This window comes from Neovison vison, chromosome 4 (genome assembly GCF_020171115.1).
Source record: "Neovison vison isolate M4711 chromosome 4, ASM_NN_V1, whole genome shotgun sequence".
NCBI lineage: Eukaryota > Metazoa > Chordata > Mammalia > Carnivora > Mustelidae > Neogale > Neogale vison.
Window position 1 is genome coordinate 35,761,343 of NC_058094.1, and position 24,578 is coordinate 35,785,920.

Consider the following 24,578-nt stretch of genomic DNA (forward strand, 5'->3'; position numbering starts at 1 on the left):
CCCAAAAAGGAAAACCCGAAATTACTTATAAATTTCACAAAAATGTCCCGGAGCTCTGTAAAGCCATGTATTATGTATTACCTCATGTTTCTGAATTCCTGCCTCAGGCAAATTGCCAACTTAGCAACTAAATGACAGTTTTCAAATTCTAATACAAACCAGCCCCTCTAACTTCACTTTTCTCCCTCCAGAAAAAAAAAAGGGGGGGGGGGACACACGAGGGAAAGGAAAGTTATTGGAAGGTTCAATTTATAAATTGTACTTCATCTGGAGCTGGAGTTTAGACTTGCTCTTGCATAAAACGGTGTTTGCTTGATTCCACGCGAAGAGGGCTCTTCGTGCCCCTGCCACTTTTGGTCCTGCTAATAGGACCGGTGCTCTGCTCTCCCTGCCCTTTCCGAGGCTCCGGGGGTAGGAGCAGGGGTGGAGCCTGCTCTGCCTCCAAGGCGAAACTCAGAAAACAAAATCAGTCACCTTGCCATTTACTAAGATTGCTTGGCATTTCTTGAACTCTGGATATAAGCAAGAAATTGGAGCGGTGTGAGATGCAAACACTGCCCTCTACGAATTTATTTTTAGAGGGGGCAGAAGACAGGGAGGCAGGCAATTCAATGGAAGAGATTCCCGAACTAGGGGGGCGGAGCGGGGGCGGGGCACAGGTAAAGGGAGGTCAAAGATACAAACTTCTAGTTATAAGATAAATAAATCCTATGGCACGTCCAGGGCCTCATCACTGTAGGGGAAAGACTTCTTTTCTGGGAAGATTATTACAGATTTCCATGTTGTGATGATTCAGCTGTCCATCGGTCATTGCTTTTTTCATTGACTCGCCAAATGTTATTTGTGGGAGTCGGAGAGGGAAAAGTAGTCCCAGTAGAGACTGTGTCTCAAGGGGCTGACCCTGGAGAGAGACGGAGACAGACATTAAATAAACACCACAAGAGAAAATCTCAAAGGAAATTGGGAATCGCAATTAAAATGGGGCTGTGTGGTCTTTCAAATAGCCTATAATTTCCCAAGCTTTATTTTCAGGATTTTTTCCAATATCGGAAAAATGCAAAGTGTAAGTGTAGCGCCCCCTTGTATGAGAAGGGGCTTTTCTTGACGGTGCTTAAATCATAAGACTTTGGAAATAGGAACAAAGCTCAGATACCACCTCCTCCAGGAAGGCTTTCCTGATAGCATCTATGCTGCCATTTGGCTTGGGTGCCCTATCTGTGTATTCTCATCGTGCCACATCCATTACCCTGGTAACACTGAGCTGCATATCTGTTGTACTGTCTGTCCCCTAACTGCCACCACCATTTCTGAACTTACAGCTGGGGGCCTCCAAAGACGGAGGGGCCACATCTCACTCTTCTTTGAATCCACAGCATGCAACACACGCCCGGTGCCTTATGTTCACTTACTTAATGGTGATGGCTCTGTGAATAGGACGATGATAATTCTAGGGTTTTTTTTTTTTTCCATCTAGCAAAAGTTGCCTTTGTTCCCCACATTATGTTAAGTTTAAAAATAGGTAACAAGGGACGCCTGGGTGGCTCAGTTGGTTAAGCAGCTGCCTTCAGCTCAGGTCATGATCCCAGCGTCCTGGGATCGAGTCCCACATCGGGCTCCTTGCTCGGCAGGGAGCCTGCTTCTCCCTCTGCCTCTGCCTGTGCTTGCTCTCTCTCTGACAAATAAATAAATAAAATCTTTAAAAAAAATAAAAAAATAAAAATAGGTAACAAAAGTATATATATTCTTGTTTTTTTGAAGTGTAAATGTACTAAGACATGTTAATAGCATTTTACATAAGCATGCCTTTAAAAAATCTGGAAGGACACACACCAAAATGACCGCAAGGTTATCTATAAGTGTGAAGATTTGAAGTGTTGCTAACTTTTTTCTTTATGCATTGCTGTGCTGTCTTACTTTGTTTTGATGAGTGTGTACCACTGTTATAATACAATGTAAAGTTGATTGTATTTAAAAAGGAAAGTTTGGCCTCTCTGTAAGCACGCATGTAAACCATTTATGAAGCCTCATCTTTGCCATCTGAACCCAACACTGACAGTGAATTGACCTTGTGAATTTAAAGAACCCATCTAGCGTGGTAGCGTTTAATGGTATTAAATGGGTTTGTATTGTCCTTACTCATACCTGTTTCTTAATAGTCAGAAGGTCCCCAAGCAGCACTTTCCTTGAACGTATTTTCTAGCAATAAATCATAAATTACCTCTTCTGTCTCTCTCTCTGTCTTCCAGTTCTCCTCCTCAAATTGTCCCTGCTCATACTGGGATTGCGTTTTACAGCATTAGTCGTCTTCATGTTGGGCTAGACCTCTTGCAAATAGATGAGGCAGAACTAAGTAGCGCATTTCTCTGGCCCTGGCTCTGACTCTCCCCCTCCCTCCTTTTCTCCCTCTTTCTTTCATGATGAATCCCTGTTTTCTCATGGCTCAGTACAGAGACGGCATCCGTTTTCTGGTCCGTGGTATTTCCACTTGACATCTTCGGACTGCCTGTCTTTCTGTCATTCTGTTTGGCTGAATTGGACAACCAGACCCTGTTATGGACTCAAAGAGTCCATTTCTTTTACCCAGAGGAACAGGCACAAATTCTAAAGTGTGCCTCCAAAGAACAGGTCTAAAAACGAGGTGTCTTCTTCTGTCTCTGCAGCTGAATCGTCGCTGCCAGGATGGGGAAGCAGAACAGCAAACTGCGCCCGGAGGTCATGCAGGATTTGCTGGAAAGCACAGACTTCACAGAGCATGAGATCCAGGAGTGGTATAAAGGCTTCTTGAGAGACTGCCCCAGTGGACACTTGTCAATGGAAGAGTTTAAGAAAATTTATGGGAACTTTTTCCCTTACGGGGATGCTTCCAAATTTGCAGAGCACGTCTTCCGCACCTTCGATGCCAATGGCGATGGGACGATAGACTTTAGAGAATTCATCATAGCCTTGAGCGTGACATCGAGGGGGAAGCTGGAGCAGAAGCTGAAATGGGCCTTCAGCATGTATGACCTGGATGGGAACGGCTACATCAGCAAGGCGGAAATGCTAGAGATCGTGCAGGTACGTAGCCCTCACCTCTTACAAAGCCAAGGGCATGAGTCCCAGGTAAGAACTGGCAGGGGCTCCGTCCAGCATGGGGCAGGGTGCAGCCTTGATTCGGCCTGCGCAGTTTTTGAAAATGCTGAACCCATAGTTGCAAACAGAAGAGTACACATAAACACGCAGAGTTTTTGGCATCTCTTGGAAACGCAGATCTGGCAACACTGGGTCCCCATTCTTGCTTGGCCTAAGTCACCTGATTGCTTTGTGGTGACTTCCCCCACCACCACCACAGATGAACATACATTCCTCAGCAAATTCTGCTCACTATGGCCCCTCCATCCACCTGGGACCTGCCCAGACCTCAAGACTTTGGGGTTATATCTCCTGGGGTGGTGTCTAATGATCAGTCTAATGATCAGTCTCTGATCTGGGGTTCAAACCCTGCCCCTTTCAGTCACTACCTCTATGACTCTGACCAACTTAATTCACCTAAGTGAGCTTCAGTGTGAAAGGGAACTGCCACCCATGTTTTGGGGTTAGTTTAAGATTAGGTGTGACTGTCCCTGTTCAACGCTTAGCCCAGTGCCAGACATACAGAAAAGCAGAAAAGCTCATCATCCCCACCATCATTAATTGACAACTCTCTTAGACTCTTGAATAAAGGCAGGGACAGGGCTGGGTTCTGTCTCATCAGAAATGCAAACATTGTAGAATCAAGTAAGCACTCCATTTTATTTCCCCAGATCACTCACCGAGAGTAAATACCCTGAACAGGCCAGGAGAAGGGGCCCTGGTGTTGGCCACATTTTCCTTGTCAGACCCCAAGGGAAGGTAGGGAAGGGACATAAGGAGCCATAAGTGGTCGTGCCACCACCAGCTTGATCGGCAGTGAGTGGGACTCAGGGAGGAACTTAGGGGGACTGAGACACAGCTCAGGGGATGATCAGGACAGCTTCAGCTGCAGGCAATAAAAAGGAGTAGGGGGGTGGGCTGGCCATCACTCATCATCTTGGCAGGAGAATGGGCACAAGAGGGAAGCATCTGGAAGCAGACTGCAGTCCAAGAGAGTGGGCATTTGGCTTCCTGGAGGGCTTATCTCAGAAGCCATCACTCCTTCCAGAGCACTGAGGTTCTGAGATAGATCTACAGCCCCTAGGAGGACAGGTGGGGCTGCTGGAAGGGATGGAGGGGGTGGGACACAAGGAGAGGGAAAGCAATCCTCTGCTGGTGAGATTGGGGGTGGAGTCAGAGGAGCATTTGATTTCAAGGAAAGAGCCAGGGAGAGCCTGTTGCAGAAGCCTAAGGTCAGAGCCGAAAGAGACCCACATGACTGCCTTGTCATTGAGCCCTTGTAGCTGAGGCCTGGGGTCTGCTCCTGGGGCAGTGGGCCTCACCCCAAAGGGCAGTGAGAGGGACAGGAGCACACGGAGCTGGGGGCGGAGCAGGAGTCCAGTTCCCAGATCTGCCAGCTAGTTCTTTCTGTGGCTCTTCCTTCCCCTGGAGCCGGGACTATCTGAATGCGGTATGTTAAATTAATCTGTCAGAGCCAAGATCTTAAACAAGAATAAAGGATTTCAGGGGCGCTGAGGTGGCTCAGTGGGTTGAGAGCTCTGCCTTCAGTTCTGGTCATGATCCCAGGGTCCTAGAATGGAGCCCCTTGTCAGGCTCCCTGCTCCGTGGTGACCCTGCTTCTCCCTCTCCCTCTGCTCCCCCTGCTTGGGTGCTCGCTCTCACTTTCTCTCTCTCTCTGCACCAAATAAATAAAATCTTAAAAAGAAAAAAAAAAAGAGTAAAGAATTTCTTACCTCCCCCAAGGATAAATGGATAAAAAAATATAATGTCAGTGGTAAAAATATGGGCAGTACAGAAAAATACAAAAGCTAAAGAGAATTCTCCATATTCCCGCTCCACATACAAAGAGAATCACTGCTATTAATTTTCTAGTATTAGAAAATAATATTTTCTGGTCTTATTTCCATCATTTAAATGATTTCATAAAGTATATGAAATTTTGTTTCTTGCCATTTTTCACTCAACATAATAATACGAGTATTGCCCTTGTCATAAAAACTTTAATAATGATATTTTAATAGCTGCATAATAGTCGTACAGTACAACTAACTTTCTCTTCCTCTTGTTGGATATATAGCTTGTTTCCAGGTTTTATTAATATACATGATACTGTAATTTCTAAGTATAAAATAACAGATCATTCTTGTGCGTGCTGCTTTTTCTATATTTAGCATTATCCCCTTAGAATGGGTTCCCAAAAGTACAGTTACTGGGCCAAAGGGAAGGAGCACTGATTTCTGAGGTGCTAGATGCTCTCTGCCAAGCTATTTTCCCAAACACGCTGCCTGAGTGAATGAAGGAGTTGCCGTGGCATTGCACTTTTCCGGTTTTTCTTCATCTTTGCTAATTAAACAAACATTTAAATTTCAAAGGTGATTCGTTTTAATTAGCTTTATTTTGTCTCTCCTTTTGGGGGTGGGGGAGTGCTGCACTCTGCCCCCCCACCCCGTGTCCTCTGCCCCACTGCAGAGAAAGGGGTGACTTAGTTCTCCTTTTGAAGAGAATGACTTCCTGATTGGGATCTAAGGGAAAAAAGAATTCGTTAGCCACTGTGTTCTCTCCTGTCGAACATTTTTGCGCAGTTCTCCTGGCTGCCTCTGGTCAGGCAGGGGTTTGGTGGACAGTACTGATGAAGATGTTGACCCTCAGTTAGGGAGAACCCTCCAGAACCCTTGGGCTTCTGAACATCAGACCATTCAAGCATGGGCTCACACCTACAGTTCCCAGCACCCACTAGGTAGCTGGCCCCGGGAATATAGAGTGTGGGCAGCAACACAGACACCCTCCCCAGGCTGTGGAATTTGGTTTGCAAGGGTGGGTGGGGACTTGGCAGAGGACACCCAGAAGGTTCTAGTAAGCACTTGCTGAGCCCCTGCCCTGTGTTCAGCACGGAATGTGGAAAGGGACCATAGAAACGAAGGGTCATTCAGCTTCACAAGACATTTTCTCCTTTACACCCCCGAACCATAAGTAGCTCAGTCCGCTCACAGGCCCAGGGGAAGTTTCCAGGTCATCACAGGAAGGACTCGGAGTCCTTAATAAATGCTTATGTACTCAGGGTTTTTGAGGAGTCTGCAAATGGAAACCTCAAGTCTCCTTGATTGTTTCCTGCAGCCCCGATCTCCGATGATTAATATTCATGACCGTGGGGACTCCGCCCTCCAATGATTACTATTCATAACCGTGGGGAGGAAACATTGCAGCACCCCGAGGCGCTTTCCAAATTGCCAAAGAAATTCAATTAAATTTAGAACCATTTTCCTACAAAGGGCTAGGTTATTCTGTTCTGCTCCTTTGCAAACGGACAGTTCCGGATTCTGCCTTATTCTTGTGCTGAGCCCTGGGTTGCGGTGACAGGGTGAACTGGAATGTGGAGGACACTATCAGACTTTCCGTTCTTTTCATTTCCTCTTTTCTCTCCCCACCTAGAAAGCGAAGGCCAGCACTCCGGATGCTGGGCCTGTCCCAGGAAGCCGTGTACCAGTGTGCAGGTTCTTGGGGGGTGGGGCGCGGAGGGGTTGCTGGTTGCAGCTGGTTCCCGCCCTCCAGCAAGGACCTCTGCAGAGCTGCGCCTATTTCAGACCAGTCACTGTCCCTTGGGTTTCTGCTTTGTGTTAGATACATCTATGTTAGGGGGTGATGAGACAGGGGCAAGATGTGGGCCCCAGAATCATTCACAAAGGACGCTTCCATTTGTTAAAGTGAGTAAAACCCGCAACTCGATGGCAGGCACCAACGTGTGAATTCTTGGGTGAATTTTTGTTCCTCCAAGACTCAGAAATTCAAGCAGTTTAATAAAAGGCGAATTCATGGTGTTCACTGACAGACCCTAAAGACTGGTCAGGGTGTGGACTGGGGTCCAAACGAGTTTAAAATTAGGCTCGACAAGAATGAAGTGTGGGATTCTGTATATTTTCCAGTTTTTCTTCCCTGAGGTTGCTTCTCGGAGTTTAGCGTTGGCAGCCACAGAATATTGTTTATGGGGCGAGCTTTGGTCTCTATTGTAGACTCCAAGACTGACATAACACCCAGGGAGTTTCCTTTTGTTGCTCTAACAGATTACTGTTAACATAGCTGCTTAAAACAATGCGAAGTTAATATTTTAACAGTTCTCCAGGTCAGAGATCTGAACTCGGTTTTTTTACTGGATGAAAAATCAAGGTGTCCACAGGTTGCATTCCTTCTGGAGGTTTTAGGGGAAAATGTGTTTCCTTGCCATTCCTGGTTTCTGGAAGCATTCCTTGGCTTGTGGCCCCCTTCCTGCATGTCCAGAGTCAGCAAGTTTAGATGGATTGAGTCCTTCTCACACCAGCATTTCTCCGGGCATCTCCCTTTGCTTCTCTCTTCCACTCAGAAGGACCCTTGCGATTACATTGGGAGACGCCTGTCAGGAGAAACTTGTGATCGCAAGTCTTTAACTTAATTCCCATCACGCTTTTAGCATGTAAGGTGACATATTCACAGGTTCTGGGGGTAACAACCTGCATATCTTTGGGGGGACTGTTATTCAGTCTAACACATATGCCAAAATGCAGTTATGTTCCTTTTTTAAAAAAATAATTTTGTGCTCCATCAACATCTGGATGAACAAGCAAAACCATATGCAGATTTATTTTTAGAGCCTTAAATGAACAGTTTCACGTTCACGTGTTTGTTTTTTTTTTTCAAGTGACAAATTTAGGAACACGGTTTAGGCCCAGTATTTTATTATTGCATCAAAACTGCCTCTCAGGAGTCATAAGCCAGAGAGATAACAGCTCTGACCTTTTCCTCCTGTTACAGCAGGTCCTCTCCTCCAGATGGGGGCCCGGAGACCTGGGAGAAGCCTTCTGCCTCATGTAGCCACCTGTCAGCCCAGCTGCAGACAGGTCTGCACTGAACACCCGTCCCAGCACAGGGTCTAAGGAAGGGGCCGAGGGAGTGGGGAAGGGACGTTGCCGATTTGCCCTTGAGTGCTTGGACACTCCCTGGGTTGTGAGGGAGCTCGGTAAATGTTGGCTACCATTATTCTATTGCAATTCCCAGAGCTAGGACAGGATGTTTTCCTGCTAAATAAAGGGAGATGGTTTCCCAAAGGACAAGGTAATAGAATCTTCAATTAAGTTTAAGTTAAGGGGCGCCTGGGTGGCTCAGTCATTAGGTGTCTGTCTGCCTTTGGCTTGGGTCATGGTGCCAGAGCCCGGGACCCAATGTCGGGCTCCCTGCTCAGCGGGAAGCCTGCTTCTCCCTCTCTCACTCGCCTTGCTTGTGTTCCCTCTCTCACGGTCTCATTCTTTGTTAAATAGATAAATAAGTATTTTTAAAAAAAAAACTTTTAAGTTGAATGCGCCTAGTCATAAAATGTATATTAACAAAGAGGAAGGAGGTAACCCCACGAAACCCTCAACTGATGGAACTCACAGATATTCTGGAACAGATGACTTTAGGGGTTCCTGACCTTCTTCATCTCTTACCTTTCCCACCAAACACCAGCCCATCTGGGAATAACTAAAACATCCAGGCTACTCCGACGCTCACAGGACTCTGACGAAAGAATGACCAGCTTTCCAGAAGAGAATGTGGTTGGCACCAGGAATGCCCCAAAGCTGGACTGGTTCTCAAGTTCAAGTTAGAGATTTTCTGAGAGGATATACCCAGGCTGGCATCATGTTACCCAGAACAGTCCTCAGGAAACTTACTTTGAAAACTAGGTTGGAAATTTTCTAATTAGCATATTTATTACTTGGATGTTAATGATTGCTTCGAAAATACTGGTGTTCAGATCATTACTGTCTTGGAATCAGACTCTCCCTCCTCGTTGTGACATGGGTTAATTGGCATTTTAAATGAAGGCTGGGCGGGTGTCAGGACACCTTTAATCTACCTTTTCGTGGATTTTGGAATGAGTGCAACCTGAGGGAAGGAGATTAGGCGCACCCTGGCAGCTCATCATGGAAGATTTCATTTCTGTTTCTTTTTAGCAGTATTAGAAATTTTTTTTCTCATTCCCTCATGTGATGAAAGGCTCACATACCTACACAGCAGCTGGATGAGGAGGAAGGAGGGGACGGTGGGGGCCAGGCAAATGTCTGCCCTCCAGGAGCACCAAACAAAGGCACGGGTTAGTCCCAGCTGGTGGCAAGATCACCAGCCCACTTGTGAGTGTCTGTGCCGCTGAGGACCAAAGTGAGGACCAGAGAAACTTCTTTACCTTCTTTCAGAGCCACTTTTTGAGTGGCACTTGCATTTTCTCTCCAGATCATCTTTCTAAATTGACACCATAGATACTCTATCAATTTTAATACATTCCTTGGAAGCTTTAAAGACTGGGTTCTTTTGATTCCGGGGATGGGGGTGGGGAGTGGGTGAAGGGACAAGAGCTTCTAATCCGTTTTGATATGGCCCCTGGGAATTCAGCTCCACACCCTTGCCTAAGTCCCATTTTTGAACGTGGACCACAGATGTGACTCCAGAATGCAACTTAAGATTTCTCTCCTGGAGGCAGCTGTAAAGTCATTGCTTAGACCACTGACTTTCTGGAAGAGCTAATCTTCCTGCGCGCCATTGTGTTTGGTTTACCCTCTTATTAGGGGATTAATCTTATGACAAGGGTTTAACTCTTAGCATGGAGTGTGCTATCTGGTGATGTGAGTGAGGCACCCCTCTCCAGCAGGTCCCTCCCTGTGGCATTTGTGGCCTTCCCATAGCCTTCATGGCCTCCTTGTCTTTCTTCTGCTGCCCGAACACGGACACTTCCAAGCAGAGTGCCAACTACAGCCCATGTTTCCTGCAGAAGTCTCCTCTCCTCAGTGCTCACCAAGGGCTAGCCCTGTGCCAAGGGCTTTCCAAGCTGTGTCCGACTCCTAGGTCTGCCGTCCCAAATTATCATCGACTGGGCAGCTTGGCACACAGCAGAAATGTATTCTGTCTCAGTTCTGGAGGCCAAATGTTCAAAATCAAGGTGTGGACAAGGTCGGTTCCTTCTGGAGACTCCTGGGGGTCGGCGGGGGAGGTCATCTGTTACATGCCTCTCTCCTAGCGTCAGTGGTAACACAACCCTCAGTGTGCCTGGCTCACAGCCGCGTCACTCCAGCCTCTGCCTCCATCAACCGTGACGCTCTCCCTGTGAGTCTGAGTCCAGATTTCTTTCTTCTTACATGGACTCCAGTCACTGGATTGGTTGGAGACTGTCCTAATCCAGCCTGATCTTATTTTAACCTTATTACAGCTGCGAAAACGCTTTTTCCAAAGAAGGTCACCTCAATTCTTCTCACCTCTGCCAGCTTCTGGATGAACACGACGTTTTGCAGGACAGTGTTTCACCTGCGGCACGTGCCTCCTCTCACTGAATCCTCACAACAACCTTGGTAACCCCACATTAAGGAGGAAACAGCTGATAACTTCCAGATCTCCAGCTCCGTTAGGTCCAACTTTTTTTTTAAGACTTTATTTTTTTTTTTAATTTTTTTTTTAAAGATTTTATTTATTTATTTGACAGAGAGAAATTACAAGTAGAGAGGCAGGCAGAGAGAGAGAGAGGGAAGCAGGCTCCCTGCTGAGCAGAGAGCCCCATGCGGGACTCGATCCCAGGACTCTGAGATCATGACCTGAGCCGAAGGCAGCGGCTTAACCACTGAGCCACCCAGGCGCCCTTAAGACTTTATTTTTAAGTAATCTCTACACCCCACGGGGGGCTGGAACTCACAACCCAGAGATCAAGGCTGCATACCCCACTGACCGAGCCAGCCATGCGCCCCTGTTATGTCCTACTCTTTGTGACATCTTCACTGAGCTGTTGCTCTGCTATTTCACAAAGTCGGCATTCCACAATCAAACTCATCCCTACCCCCTCACCCCCCACACGTGAAGGCCTATAATATAACAGCTCTGGAACGTCTGTTAGGACAGTAATAAAAGGGCCCTTTGGATGGGGCTATCTGAAGCTGCTTTTGCATTGCACTTTGGGTAAGATTGAAAAAGAACATTAACTGTCCTTATCGAAAAATGATGAGTACCACCTCAGACTTGACAGAAGACCATGGCAGGAGGAATGACCGATTTCAGAAAATATGAAGGAGGCTGATTGAATGAGTCTGCTGACTGCTAGATGTGAAGATAGATGACAGAGAGGCACCAAAGATGTCTGACTTGACCACAGGGTGGACAAGTTTTGGGAGGGCAATGATGAGTTTGCTCTTTTTCTGGCAAAGTCTTCCATGAAACCTAATGTAAGAATGGAGCTGCTTTGGTTGAAAGGGGGCAGGGCCCCTGTTCTCTCCTCCCCTCCCAGGAAAGTACCTACAGCTCCTTGGGGAGAACATTAGGAAAGTTCCTGACTGCATGTATTCTTCTAAGCACTAAACAAGAAACTACTTACACCATTCCAGAAACACGGACATCGATCCTATTTCAAAAGTGTTTCCAAGAAAGATCCTCATGGCCTCTCTCCCCCCTCACTTCCTGGTGGGCAATATCCTTCTATGCGGGGTGTTCTTCTTTATCTAGAATCTAAATGCAACCTTGTACTGCCTAACCTCTTGTGCCTTTGGTTGGTTGTCATGGGGCCTTGGATGTCCTGTCAAGAGACCCTCCATCTTCTGGTGAAAGCAGGTGGTCTGGTTTCCTTCAGAGAGAAGGTTGCGCTTTAACTCTTGGAACTGTGCCTGCCCTGCGATCATTCTACAACTTTTATCAGTGCAGACGTGACTCCTTTTCCAGCATCCCAAGAGGTGGTTCATTCAGAGGGAAAAAGGAAGAAAAACATAGGCTATGAGGAAGCTAGAGAGAGCTCCGGTCACAGGGCCGGCGCCATCCCAAGCCTATGTAGGGGCAGAGCCAGAGCTGGGCTCTTGGGTGTCCTCTAGCTCTGTGTTTACCCAGATTCAAGAATGAGGCCCTTCAAGTTTAATTAAAAACAGGATGTCCCTGCCGGGGCTCTCATTGACATTGCTAAAAATAAGTAGGGAAGTAGCCTGGCCTCTTCATGGTTTAATCCCATTAAATTTGGGGAAGGGGGGGGAACTGGGGCTAATAAAAGACATGATTTGTTTCAGATGGCTGCCAGGCCTTGTGTCTTCTCTCTCCCCGTGCTGGGGAGCCTTAGATTCTGAAGTTCTAGTGCATTCGGTTCTGGGTTGTTGATGGCGTGGGAAGGGGACAAAGGGACAATTTCCCAAATGTGGTTTTTTCCAGGCTGCCATCTACTTACTCATCTTGGGACCATTGGGATTTGTCACCTCAGCCCTTCACTCACTGCTCACACACGTCATAGACCCGGTTTTGTGAATAATTCACTAATCTCTGTGAGTTGATGCGCATTAAACAGAAAAAATCTACTCTAGAGTTACGAAAGAGACGTCTGGAATGCGAGCCCTCACTTCCTCCTAAGCCCTGCGATACACTCAGACATTGTGCCTTTGCCCCATTCCAGAAGTCCTGTTTGCAAATATACTCATGTAAAGGCATCCTGACTTTCTTTGATTTTTATATTAACCCATCTTTATTTCTCTGTCCCAACCCCACTTCTTTGGCCTGAGCGCTAAAGGCTAAATCTCTTGAAGACCTTGGGTTGAATGCTGGGCCTCATTTTCTCACACAAAGTCATCTGTTTGCGTGGTCTTTCATTCATTTGTTCAACCAGGAGAATTAATCTCTGGGTTAGTCCACAGTTGACTTGCCATCAGAATTCCAAGAAGGAGGATTTCATGAGACCCAAATTTTAGAGGCTTAGAGTTCCTCACCATCACGGGAGCGTAGATGAAGGCTTCCCCAAGAGTTATTAAGGCACACTGGAATCACTGTACCCATCTAAATGGGGGTCATACAGAATGGGGTGCTTTTGGTCACCAATACAGTGTCTCCCAAGCACTCTGGCAGAGGATTGGGGAGATACAGAATAAGAAACACTGTATTGGTCATTTTGACAATTGACTGTCTGCCACCTAGCACACAGTAGACACTCAATAAATAACTGATGAGTAAAACTGATGAATGACAATTTTTTGATTCTCTGAATACCGCTGCTTGTAAGTAAGAGGGAGGTTTGGAGAGTAGATGCAAATAGGTAAATCCAAATTCATATCACATCTATCTTTTTGTGGTTTATTGGAGAATGACAGATCCCTTACCGTGCTCCCTGGGGGGGGCCCATGGGTCCATCCTGACCTGCTGTGGGGCCACATCTTGTAGTAGGCTCCCCCGTGCTCATGCTCTCCACCTTTTTACCATTCCTCCTACTTGGGGGTCCACGCAGGTCTTTCCCTCTGTCCTTTTCCTCTGGGAGCTCTCCACTTCCTTCATCTCCTTGCTGGCCTCACTCCTCATGGAAGCCTGCCCTAATCCTCCTGGCAAAGAAGGCTCCCCTGTTTCATTTGCCTTGACAGTGACCCCATGAGGGCCAGGCTGGGACAGATAGGCCTGGCGTGTAATAGCTGGTCAATAAATAGGTGGAGAATGACCAAGGGAAGGGGTGAATGCATGAGCTATGGGACAGGGGGAAACTGAGATCAGGGATTTTCTTCACCTGGGGTCTTCAGGGGGGCCCTCAAATCCACAAGCCCCTGAAGCTGTCTGCCACAGTGTGTGCCTGGTTTCTAAGGGGAGCACCCATAGCTTTTGACAGACCAAACAATTGTGGGGGCCAAGGGCAGGCTGCCCCATGATGGACACTTCGGCAGGAAGATTATTTTGAGTTAAAAAGCGGTTGAAATCCAGCAGATTCAGGAACAGCTCTTGAAACCCAGGAGATTCAGGAACACCTCTCCCACAACTGCCTAAAAAGATTTAGGTAGAGAATCCAGGAAGAGAACCACCACCCCCAAGAAGGACATTACTGTATGAATGAGATACAATAGGCAGGGAGGAACGTCGAAAGGCCTTTTTGATCCAAGTCCCCCATGTCCCTTTGTTTCCAAGTGTCCCAGGACACATTCGTTTACCAAACTACATTTGACAACAGGCCTCCAGGGCCTTTACTGAGTAGTGTGGGGGGTCCGTGGCACCGGTGAGACCGTTTCAGTACTGCTTACAAAACTCAGTAGAACCCTGTGTTTGCTCATCAGAGTTCAGATGTACCCGATTTATCTCAAGCCTCGAGTTGCATAATCATTAGTGCAGAGCTTGGATGGCACATGGCTTCATCTTGGGGATGCTTGGGAACATGCTGGGAAGCAGTGTGAGGCTACTGCTGCATTTAGGGGCCGGGCCAGTTGGGGGGTGGAGGAGAGAGCATCGGGATGGATTGGTAATGTCTGCCTGGGAGAAGGCGTGGGCAGACACTTGCAGACCATCAGGCACTTATTATCCTTGTGAGACTTGGGTAGAGATGCCGGCCTGTCTTTCTGGCCTGAGGAATGTCCCCCTCAGCCTTGCTGCTAGAAGTGGGGTTCTCAGGAGCAACAGCAGCTCCACACAGAAGCTTATTAGAAATGCAGGATCCCAGGCCCCATGACCAGCCCCCACCCCCACCCCTGCTCAATCAGATTCTGCATTTTCACAAGATCCCCAGAGGATTTGTATGCATGTGAGGGTGAGACACAGGGGGCGACATAGCCTTCCTGCTGGCTTCTCACGGCTGGAGCCAGCCCCACTGGCCAGGCCTCCCTTGCTGGTCACCACACGCTGGTTTTCTACATCATATCAACAGGAACAGGACTGGCGCCCTGGGCTCATCGGGGCCATTCCCTTCGCCCCTCTCTCTGGGAGGTTTAATGATAAAGCTCTTCTTATCTTACTATCTTACTATGCTTACTTCTTGTCTTATGATCACATCGTTTCTGTCCCTAGGCGATCTATAAGATGGTTTCCTCTGTAATGAAAATGCCTGAAGATGAGTCCACCCCAGAGAAAAGGACAGAAAAGATCTTCCGCCAGATGGACACCAACAGAGATGGTAGGAGGCTGTGGGGGCTTGGCGTCTCTCAGAGTGGGGACTGCGGGCAGGGCTGGGGCCACTCAGGCAGGCAGATGCCACTAAGGGACAAGATACTAGCAAGGACCAGGCTCACAGGTCTTTGTGAAAGGGGCTCATCTCACATGCTCCCTGGAGGTGCAAGACAGAGAGGGACCAAGGTGGGGACAGGCCGAGACCACAGCAGGCTGGAGCCGGGCAGGTCAGCTCAGTGGAAAGCAGAGAGGCACTGGGTGTGACTCCTCTCAGACCCTGGCGGCTTTCACCCCAGCCTGCCCAGGGCGTGCGCTTGGGCTCTTCTGGGCATGCCCGGAGGTGTTGGGTTTCCCGGAGCCACGTGGTCTTCCCCAGCCAGCGTTGGCCAGGGGAGGAGGGGATTGAAGTGGCCAGCACTTTTGCCCGGAGGGTGCCCCCTACAGTTCAAAACCAAGGAGGAGATTCCAAACAATCCGAAGTGATAAGGGAGGCTGAACTCAAGAATAGTGGACCTTAGATGTTGGGATGCAGATGGAATATAGGAGGCCCAATCAACTTGAATTTTTGATGAAGAACAAATGTTCTTTAGAGAAGTATTCCCGATGCAATATTTGCGACACACTTAAATGAACCCCAAAAATTATTTATTTGAAGTTCAGTGTTAACTGGGGTCAAGGGAGCAAGTCCCCTCTGGAAGCTCCTATCTAGAGCTGCCCCAGCAGCTTCCCCTGAGAATGGGACCTTCTGGAAGCACCAGGAAAGGGGAAGAAGCTTTGCCTGTCCCAACTATACGACAGAGGGACCTTCAGAAGGGAGACCCATACATATCCCAGCTTACTCAGCAAGGAAGGGGACCCACGGATAAAAGTGGGATCCCAGGTCTGTGTCCTCCAGCCTGCTCAGATTGACCTGAGGGCTCCCCTCAGCCTTGTTACTTTCTTACTTTGGATGGAGGGGCAGCCTCCTCACATGTTGTCCAAAAGAAGGAGCCCTCCCCCCAGATATCTGTGTGGGCTCCTCTGCTCCCATGGAGGGAGAGGGACTCTTGCTGCAAAGCTAAGGCTACCGCAAAGAGGCCAGAAGGCTCTGGGGAAACCCCATGACAGATGTGGTGCCGTAGGAGTGCAGCCTGCTCTCTTAAAAAGGCAAAGGTCAGCTATCTGTTGCACAAACACCGAGTGAGAACCACCTGCCCTCTCCTGGGAACCATTCCTATGTGGCCATCAGGGCCTCCCAGAAGCAGCACGCAGTCCTGGGGGCCGCTGTCCTAGGTGCTGGCTGGGCCGAGGCTCTCGCGGTGGTGGGGTGGGGGAGCAGGAGGGAAGGGAAAAGGTGAGCGGTTGCTGCCACCTAGATGTGGTGGGACCCTACATCCGTGTAGCTGCCACCAGCCCCCGGCTCACCTGTCCTCTTGCTTTCTAGGAAAACTGTCCCTGGAGGAGTTCATCCGTGGGGCCAAGAGCGACCCGTCCATAGTGCGCCTTCTGCAGTGCGACCCCAGCAGTGCCGGCCAGTTCTGAGCTCCGCACCCCCACGGATTGTAGAGCTGCTGCTTGTGTTTGTTCCCTTTCCACCTTTCTTTTTAACAAAACTTTTTTTTTTTTTTTTTTTTTTTTGCCAAACAATATTGATGGTGATGCTGTCCCCCGTGCGGTCAGACGCACCTTCCTTCGTGCCGCCTTCAGCTTCCTCTGTTGTGGGAATGCCCAGAGCCCCACGTGCTTGTGGAGAGCATGGACGTGCCATCGTGCGCGGACGGTGTGCTGTTCGTCGTTCTATGATGTCTCATCATTCCTATTGTTATTTTTCTTCTGATTCCAATGTTTCTGTTCTCAGACCGAAGACTTGGGGAGGCCAGAGGGGGCCAAGCAATCCAGTCCCGGGATTCTATGGCCAGCTCCCAGGAGCTTGTTTGAAAAACAAAACTCCCCACCTGGGTCCGGAGCCACTCATGCCCTCTGGGTGGTGGCTCCCAGGTTCCCCAGGACAGGGGACCCCCTGGGGCTGGGCTCAGAAAGGGGCCTGGAGGCCTCCACTCCACCCTCTTCCCCAGCAGGCTGTAGTGTCTAAGCTGTGAACATTTCAAGGTAAATTCATAGAGAAGAGGAAAAAGATGGCTCAGCTGTTTCTTCACATGGTTTACACTAGTTGAGCTAAGATGAGTTTCTTTGAAAATTAAACACAAATGGTAACTTACCTAACAAAACCAGACCCATCTTGTTGCCTATTGTGATTTAAAAAAAAAAAAGACTGCTGTATATAAAATATTGGGTATTGCAGACCAAATTAAGTGTTTTGCCTTGTTTAAATGAAATGCATGTTTAGTGAGCACTAATACAATCTTATTACAGAAGACTGTTTTTAGTAGCTTAATGTGAAGTAAGCCAACTATATTGAATGTCTGTGTCTTGTTTTAAAGTCATATCTGTCTTTGCACAAATGCACCAATCAACAGGTATATTTTATATATTCCAGAGAAGTTCAAAGTCACCATGACTAGGGCCCAACCTTAATTTTGAGTGCATTTCCAGAGCGGTAGTGTCTACAGGATAGAAGTAGGGCACAGTTAAGTGGGACATGCCCATTGGGCATCAGAAGGTTCGTCTTTACAAGAGATGTGAAGTCACCGTTAGCCCACTCAGCCCAGCAGCTCAATGGAGTAGACTGGAAGTCTGGTGTTTTTCTGAGTAGATCAATATGCTGTCGACCCAACAACAACAACAACAACAAAAACACAAATTCTTGGGACTTCCCAATGGTTTAACCCACATGATGAGTAAGGAGCTGTATCTGCAGTGTTGACCTTTCCATGCCCCGGGGCCCTTCATAGGGTTCAAGGTTGGGCAGTGAGCTGACTCTTCATGAAGAAGGCCTGGCCCAGAGTATCTGTGCTTTCCAGGGCCCATGGTGGGGAATCCAAAAGTATTTCCCATCACCATGTTCTCTGAATGCCAAATTCTGTTTCCAGAAGGGACAGTGCAAATTTGAGTCACTCTGGCTGGTGACCTTCCAATACACTAATTGGAATTGAAAGTTAAGAGTACAAATTGCTGATCTCAAGTCAGTCAGTCATAGTTTCACAAGTAGTAGGCCTGGGGAAGTCCAAGCACTCAAGGACCCAGATGGGGAGGACCTGCCCAGGGAGGAGGCAGAGAGATCCCTAGTGGGTTTATCTGCAGCCAAGCTACACCCTGTAGACCACGACCCCCAGAAAGACAAACATAACTATAAGGAAGATGACGCTGAGCCCATTGCAACTCCAGACTCTTCTTTATTACTTCAGTCCCTTTTAAGTGGTAGCAAAAATCTGAATTTCCATGGTTGACCAAAATGAACCAACTTGCCAGGATGAAATTTGGAGACCCAAACATGGTAAAATTGTCTTCCTCTTCCGCTGAGTGTCCGTTCCTCACAACAGGTCTGTCCTGAGACTTGCCAAATTCCTCCATGGGCCGAGTGGTAAGATCTGGGTTTGAAAACCAGGGAATTAAACTAAGAGGTGGAGGGCACAGTGAGTGAGGGGCCCAGCAAACATGCTGGCCATGGTCAACAGTACATCCCATTGCCTCCCACCACTGCTCTGGCCTGAAGACCTAATTCCCCCTTCCAGTTCCCCTTAGAAGCCTGCCTAAGCTCTACCCTCAGTAAGGACATCTTGTTGAGCCAGACTCACCCAGTTCCCTAGAACTGAGAGCTGGATTGAGGAGCAAGGAAGAGGGGTTCCAGCTGTTGAGGAGAGAAGACAGAGCCAGACCCATGGCTAATGAATGCCGACATGCCTGGGACATACACAAATAGTCTTGTCCTGGCCGGCCGCTGACCCTGTCTGTATTTTCTCGATGGTTATTTTTTTTCCTTCTATTCCTTCCCAGGAAGGGCTTTGCATGTCTAATCCAATGCACTTAAATTTGGCCAAGGGACTCTGCAGCACCCAGAAGGCTGAATGACGAAAGGTTTAGGTCATTCCTTTGCTGGGCTGTTCGTTGTCATTTCTGTGGTGCGGGACCTCTGGAAACGGAGTCTGTTCTGTCTGAAATCAAGCCAGTCTGTGATGTTCAAGGGACTGGAATAAAGTGGCTTATGACTTGAAGGATGATACAGAGTGGCTGAGTGTTCATACCCTTGCTAAGGGTGCTGTTGCATCTCTTCTATTGTCCCAGGGGACCCCTTCCACAAATGGATTTAATAAGATACGGATAAACCTTGAACAATGAGAGGGTTTGGGGTGCAGACCCCCTGTGCAGTCAAAAATCCACCTATAACTTTTGATTCCCCAGAATTTAACTAACTACCAACAACTTGGCATTCAAGCACATTGATTGTGTTGTGTGGGTGTCTGGGACACTTGGGTTTGCTGCTTAAACTGCTGCCCCAGGGGGAATCTGCCTGAGTGAGGGTCCAGGTGCCTACACACCACTCACCCCTGCTCAGGTGTGGCTCCTGCCCTAGAAACATGGGAGCCAGGGTTTGGGAGGGGAGCCCAGAGGTGGTGCTGAGCCCAAAGCCCCGTCCCAAAGCATCCTTGGGCTTCATTCCTCTTCTTCTTCCTCTTCTTTCTGTGCCTGGGCTTCCTTCTCTCCACTCACATACTTGTCAGCCTTCACCTTCTTCTCACCTCCCCTCCTTCCTCACTACAGCAGCTGCAAACTCTGGTCCGAACATTGGGTGCAATGTCCTCTTCAGTGACAAATAAACATCCTCTTCTCCCGTCTCACCCTCTCAGTCTGGAGAAGCATTAAGAGAAAAGATGACATGATGCAGACCCCACAGCCTCAAAGCACATTCAGATGAGGGTTGCTTTTTGGGGTTTTTTTGGCCGTTGTCTTGGCCTCACCCGCAGCACAGAATTCCATCATTCCAGGAAAAAGGCACTGAAGATCAGCCACATTAGGTGACCCGTGGGCTGACCAGACCTCCTGTAGGAATTAAGTTGGCCTGCAGGGGATCTGGCCTTGCTTCAGTCTGTCCCTGTGGTCCGGCAATGGATACTCATGAGTACTGAACGTGAACAACACCCCTGTCATTCCTAGCACCGATGGTGAGGTGGCTAGCTGCCGCCAACCTGATCGGGAGCCTGCACTCCCACACCTGTTGGAGGCCAACCTGGCAATTTCCAGCAAATTTCCAAGACCGAGACTCCTATTTTCAGGGCATTGTCCTAATACCCAACGCAGCTGGATCCCCTCACAGCCTAGTCCAGGAATGGAGGGGGCCCACTGGTTGAGGAGGAATTCTGAGTGTTCCCCTAAGTCGAGGCAGAGAGATCACGAGAACTGTCTTTGGAAGAAATGGAGATGCTTCACACATGCCTCTCTTGGCTCGGTGCTCTGTTGAAATTTGTTTTGAGGTGGCTGAAGAAACAAAGAACACTGAGACCTGTATTTTCTGAGGCAGTAGTAAATCAGCTAAATCCACCTAAAATAGAAAGGTTGTTGCATAGTGAAAAGATGTGCAGGCCAAGGGTATAACCGATAGTATATTCATGTCAAACATTCTCTACACTTAAATGCTGACAGTGACTTAGATAGGTCCGGGACCTTGCCATACCCGGTGCTAATGTGCCATGCATGATCCCAGACATCCCTGGGCTTACAAAAAAATGGCCATTTGGAGAACATTCCATAGTGTGGAGCTAACTCCCTAGGGCAGCTCAGAGTGGAGAAGGGCCTTAAAGAGGCTTATTTCATGACTTCTTTTCTCAGCACTATTCCAAGAAATAGGTGGCATTTTTAAGAGTTCTCTAGAAAGGATGGTCAAAATACTTCAAAATTCTGGACAGCTGAGCCTGCCAACCCTTATTAAATCTCACAGGGGCTACCAGTATATCATACAATGCAGACAGACAGATGGACAGACTCAGAAAATGTATCTTTCCAGTACCAGTATTTAACCACTTTACTGGGCTCACACAGCACTCAATAGTGACCCAGCACCAGACCACGTGCTATAGTCTTGGTGGTGTGTGTATGTTAGGTGGGTGGGTGGGTTGAAGTTATTACCAAAGAAGTAGGAGACCAAGCTCACAGTTCAACTGGTAAGTTTTGTCCAGCACCTTCAATCCAATCACAAAGTAATCTACATCTATGTCTACAGCAGAGCAGAAATCAAGTTTTTTCCCGAGTGCTGCATGAGAGGTATTTGCTAGGCAGGAAACAAGCTGGCAGTTTGTCTTCAGTGCCCTTTCAACATCTCTTCTCTTTTGTTACTTCTGGCTGCTCAGAGGTTCCCCCACTGTGTTTCCTAGAATTCCAGTCTCCAAAATTAAACCATGCACCCCTTTAGCAGAAAAGTGTAGGGAAGAAGGACCTTAAGGACAAAAAGTTTAACAGCCTAAGGTGGTAGACCAGAAAACCCATTCAGGGAACGTTGACTTGTAAGAGTAGACCCCAGTGAATTTCTACTGGAGACCTTTTAGAAGGGGTTGGCTGTGGGCACTAAAGGGAACTGTTCAGATCTTCCCTTTTGAGACCCCTGCTGCTAGAAGCACAGCTGGCCGATTGACAGACTCCAGCTGCAATCTTTGGGACCATGTCACATTTACTCCGAGGCCACACTCTCTGGGGCTGCTCCCAGGCAGTGACTGCAGGTGGTGGGGTTATTAGAATTGAGCAGTTCTTGCCCCACATGGGATTCTTCCTGCAGGTGACCTTTGCTCAAGGACTCAATGTCGGGCCTGGCTGAGGCAGTCTGAGGCTCCTCCTGCTCAAGCTTCCTCCCTCCCTCCCTCCCTTCCTTCCTTCCTTCTTTCCTTCCTTTTGGAGGGATTAGTCCACATGCTCTCCCTGTCTCCCCCCTCCCACTCGTTTCCCCTTTATCACTCACATGAATACCCCCAATAATTTTCTTGAATGTCTAATCCCATTTTGGCTTCTGCTTCTTGGAAGACTTGAACTGACCCAGTGACCATCCCCTCCCCCATTCCCATTGACCCTCCAGTATATGGGCTCAGACACTCAAGTAGACAGCCTTCTCAAAGTGAGATTCACACTGGTGATTTCTCCTGTCATAAAGGGTTAAGGGTAGGAGGGGTAGTGTGCCTTAGAACTGGGGTGAGGACCCTGGCTCTCCTAGGGTGAGCCCTTATCATTGTACTAATGATGCCAGGCCACTCTGCATATACACCACAGCCTTGAAGGGCAGACTGTGTCTAACCTGCCTCTTTGTCCTCAGCCTGGGGCACAGTGCCTGGACCACAGTAACCGAAATGAATAAGCACAGAGAGGGGAAGGCAAGAGCCAGGACTGGACCCTGTGGCCCAGACAGCTGGTCATCCTCACCTACCTGACCTGAGTTCCACACCCGGGGTGGGGGTGGGGCGCACATGGCCCCAGAGCTCACTGAGCAGTGGTGCCTTGGCTGCCATGGGCCGAGGGAGCAGATATGGAGACCTTAGAGCAGATGTGGAGACCAACAGCAGCCTCTCAAGACCTACTAAGGCCTGGTGGTCCCCTGGACTACCCACGCATGCTGTGAAACATGGATCACAGCAAAAAGGCTTTGTGGCTCATTGCTAATCCCATGATCCCTCCAGAATCCTCCTCCATGGGCTCCTATCCCCACCTCCTCTTCTGTCCCCTGGTCCAGGCATAGAAACAGCTGGGGCTGCCACCAGGGGTGCCACCGGGATTGAAGTTGTCAGAGAAGACTTTCTCGAGGCAAATTTTTAGCCAAGATTCACACAGTGGACAGTGTGAGATGTTGCTTGTGGGGAGCAGAGAGGCTCTCTGGAGGGATGGTGGCTCGGCGGGGAGCAGCAGGGCAAGAGACGTCCCGATACGACTGGAGTTTTAGCCAGGTGCTTTCAGCCCATGCAGAAGCTACTACACATGAACTAAAGAGCCAGAATGTTCTTGTGGTAACTCAAGTAGGGGGTGAGTGAATTGGGAGTGTGTGTGGACAGAACCTACTTCCTACCCTGAGGTGTTTGCCAAAAATAACCATCCCAGTGGCCCATCACCAACACACTGAAGGCCTCGGGTAGAGCACAACAAATCCACGGGAAGAGGACACACCTGCTGTGTTGACGCCTAGGACCCGGTGCCCAGGCAGAGCCTAGAATCTTCCCAAGGCCACAATGAAGCTTCCTTCCAACGAGGTGAAAAGTCCCCACACCCACCTCACAGAAAGCACCAGACACTGTCATTTACTCTGACGGTATGAATATTTATTTTTTCTTCTTAAAAATGTACAAAAAATAAAATAACTGTATTTATAGTTTATAGATTCCCCCTCTCCCATTTACAAAACTATTAAGTTACATTTGCCTTTTTTTTTTTTTTTTTAACACGAGAGCAAACTGTCCATCTATCAATCTCCCTTGCTTGTTTTTAAGAAAGGGCCGTTCACAGAATTTGGCACAAACCCTCTGTTTCTGTTGCATTTTCCTAATTTTAAGTAAGAAGGAAAATAAATGTTTGATTCATTTCATGCTTCCTAAGTTTCTGGGCTTAGTCTTTGAGGATCCAAGTCCAAGATGACATCTGACTGCATTTTTCTGTTGGACCCAATTTCCAAACACCTGTTCAGTCTAGGCAGCTTGGGTATATATAGGACATATACTCGTTTTACGTGTCCCTCATCTTACATGAATTTCTTTTTTAAAGTGTATTTATTTGAGTGTGATTAATTTGAGGGACAAAAGAAGAAGAGGCAGTTTTTCCTATCTTTCTAGAGTGTTTCTGCTCAGAAAATTGTGCTAACTGAGGCTCTGCTGACATTCACGGTGGAGGACATATCCATGCTAAGCCACGGGCACTCTGAGAATGCAGAGGGCACGGGGGTGGGGGTGGGGGGGAGAGCAGATGGGAAGTGATGCTCTGCGCCACCCTTTGGTGGCACTGGTCTCACCTTCTTTGTTCTGGTAGGTCGGGGTCACCAAAGTGATTGTTCAGGGACCCGAAACAAATGCAAAAGCATCTCTGAGGCATTCTCTGCCTAGGGCAGGACCAGCAAACACTTTCCTATAGAGGCTAGAGAAAGAAGGGGAGGGTAACCTGTGTCAGATTGCCCCCATTTTTTTCTTTGCCCTGCTCTGGACTCCACATCCCAGCCGAACTGTATCTGCAGTTTCACCTGCCAATCACGTTTGAATCCGCCCTTGAGGGTTCAAGGAGCATGGGAAGTGCAGAGTACATTGTGTATTTCCAACACTGAACTTGTCCATCACAGAACAGAGCTGCATCAGCACCCAGGAGGGTCCCCAGGCTGCTGGTCCAGGGCATGGCAGTCAAGAGTGGGAGACCAGGGAACAGGCTGGAGCAGAGCTGAATCCAGGATGCAAACCTTTGGCACCAGGGGAAGGGGTGAGGTGTACAGAAGATGCATGGAAAGGTGCCCCCTCACCACCACTGGGCACCGCCCTAGGTGCGGCCCCTGCTCCCCCTCTGAGCCTCAGGAACAACAGCTGGGCTGGAAGCAGCCCTTCCGTCCTGTTCTCCGCCTCAAGGGCAGGTGGGGTGGGAGGCAGGGAGGCCTTGGAAAGACCCCGACACCCCCCTCCCAAGACGTCAAAGTGCTTCACAAACAATTCGAGGCCCGTACACAGAATCCGTCCTAGTGGAGGACCTTGGGGGGAGGACATGTCTGGCTAACAAAAGGCGAGTGC

At 48.4% G+C, this 24,578-nt stretch overlaps 1 protein-coding gene across 2 annotated transcripts in view; it reads left to right on the forward strand.

The window, feature by feature from the left end:
- Window positions 1-19,070, forward strand: part of NCALD (neurocalcin delta) — a 270,362-nt gene extending 251,292 nt beyond the window's left edge. For both annotated transcript variants that reach the window (XM_044245188.1, XM_044245189.1), the window contains 3 exons: window positions 2,661-3,057; window positions 14,875-14,980; window positions 16,397-19,070. In XM_044245188.1, the coding sequence (XP_044101123.1) occupies window positions 2,680-3,057; window positions 14,875-14,980; window positions 16,397-16,494 (582 nt within the window). In that variant the 5' untranslated portion in view covers window positions 2,661-2,679 and the 3' untranslated portion in view covers window positions 16,495-19,070. The remainder of the gene's footprint in view (window positions 1-2,660; window positions 3,058-14,874; window positions 14,981-16,396) is intronic.
- Window positions 19,071-24,578: the final 5,508 nt, after the last annotated feature.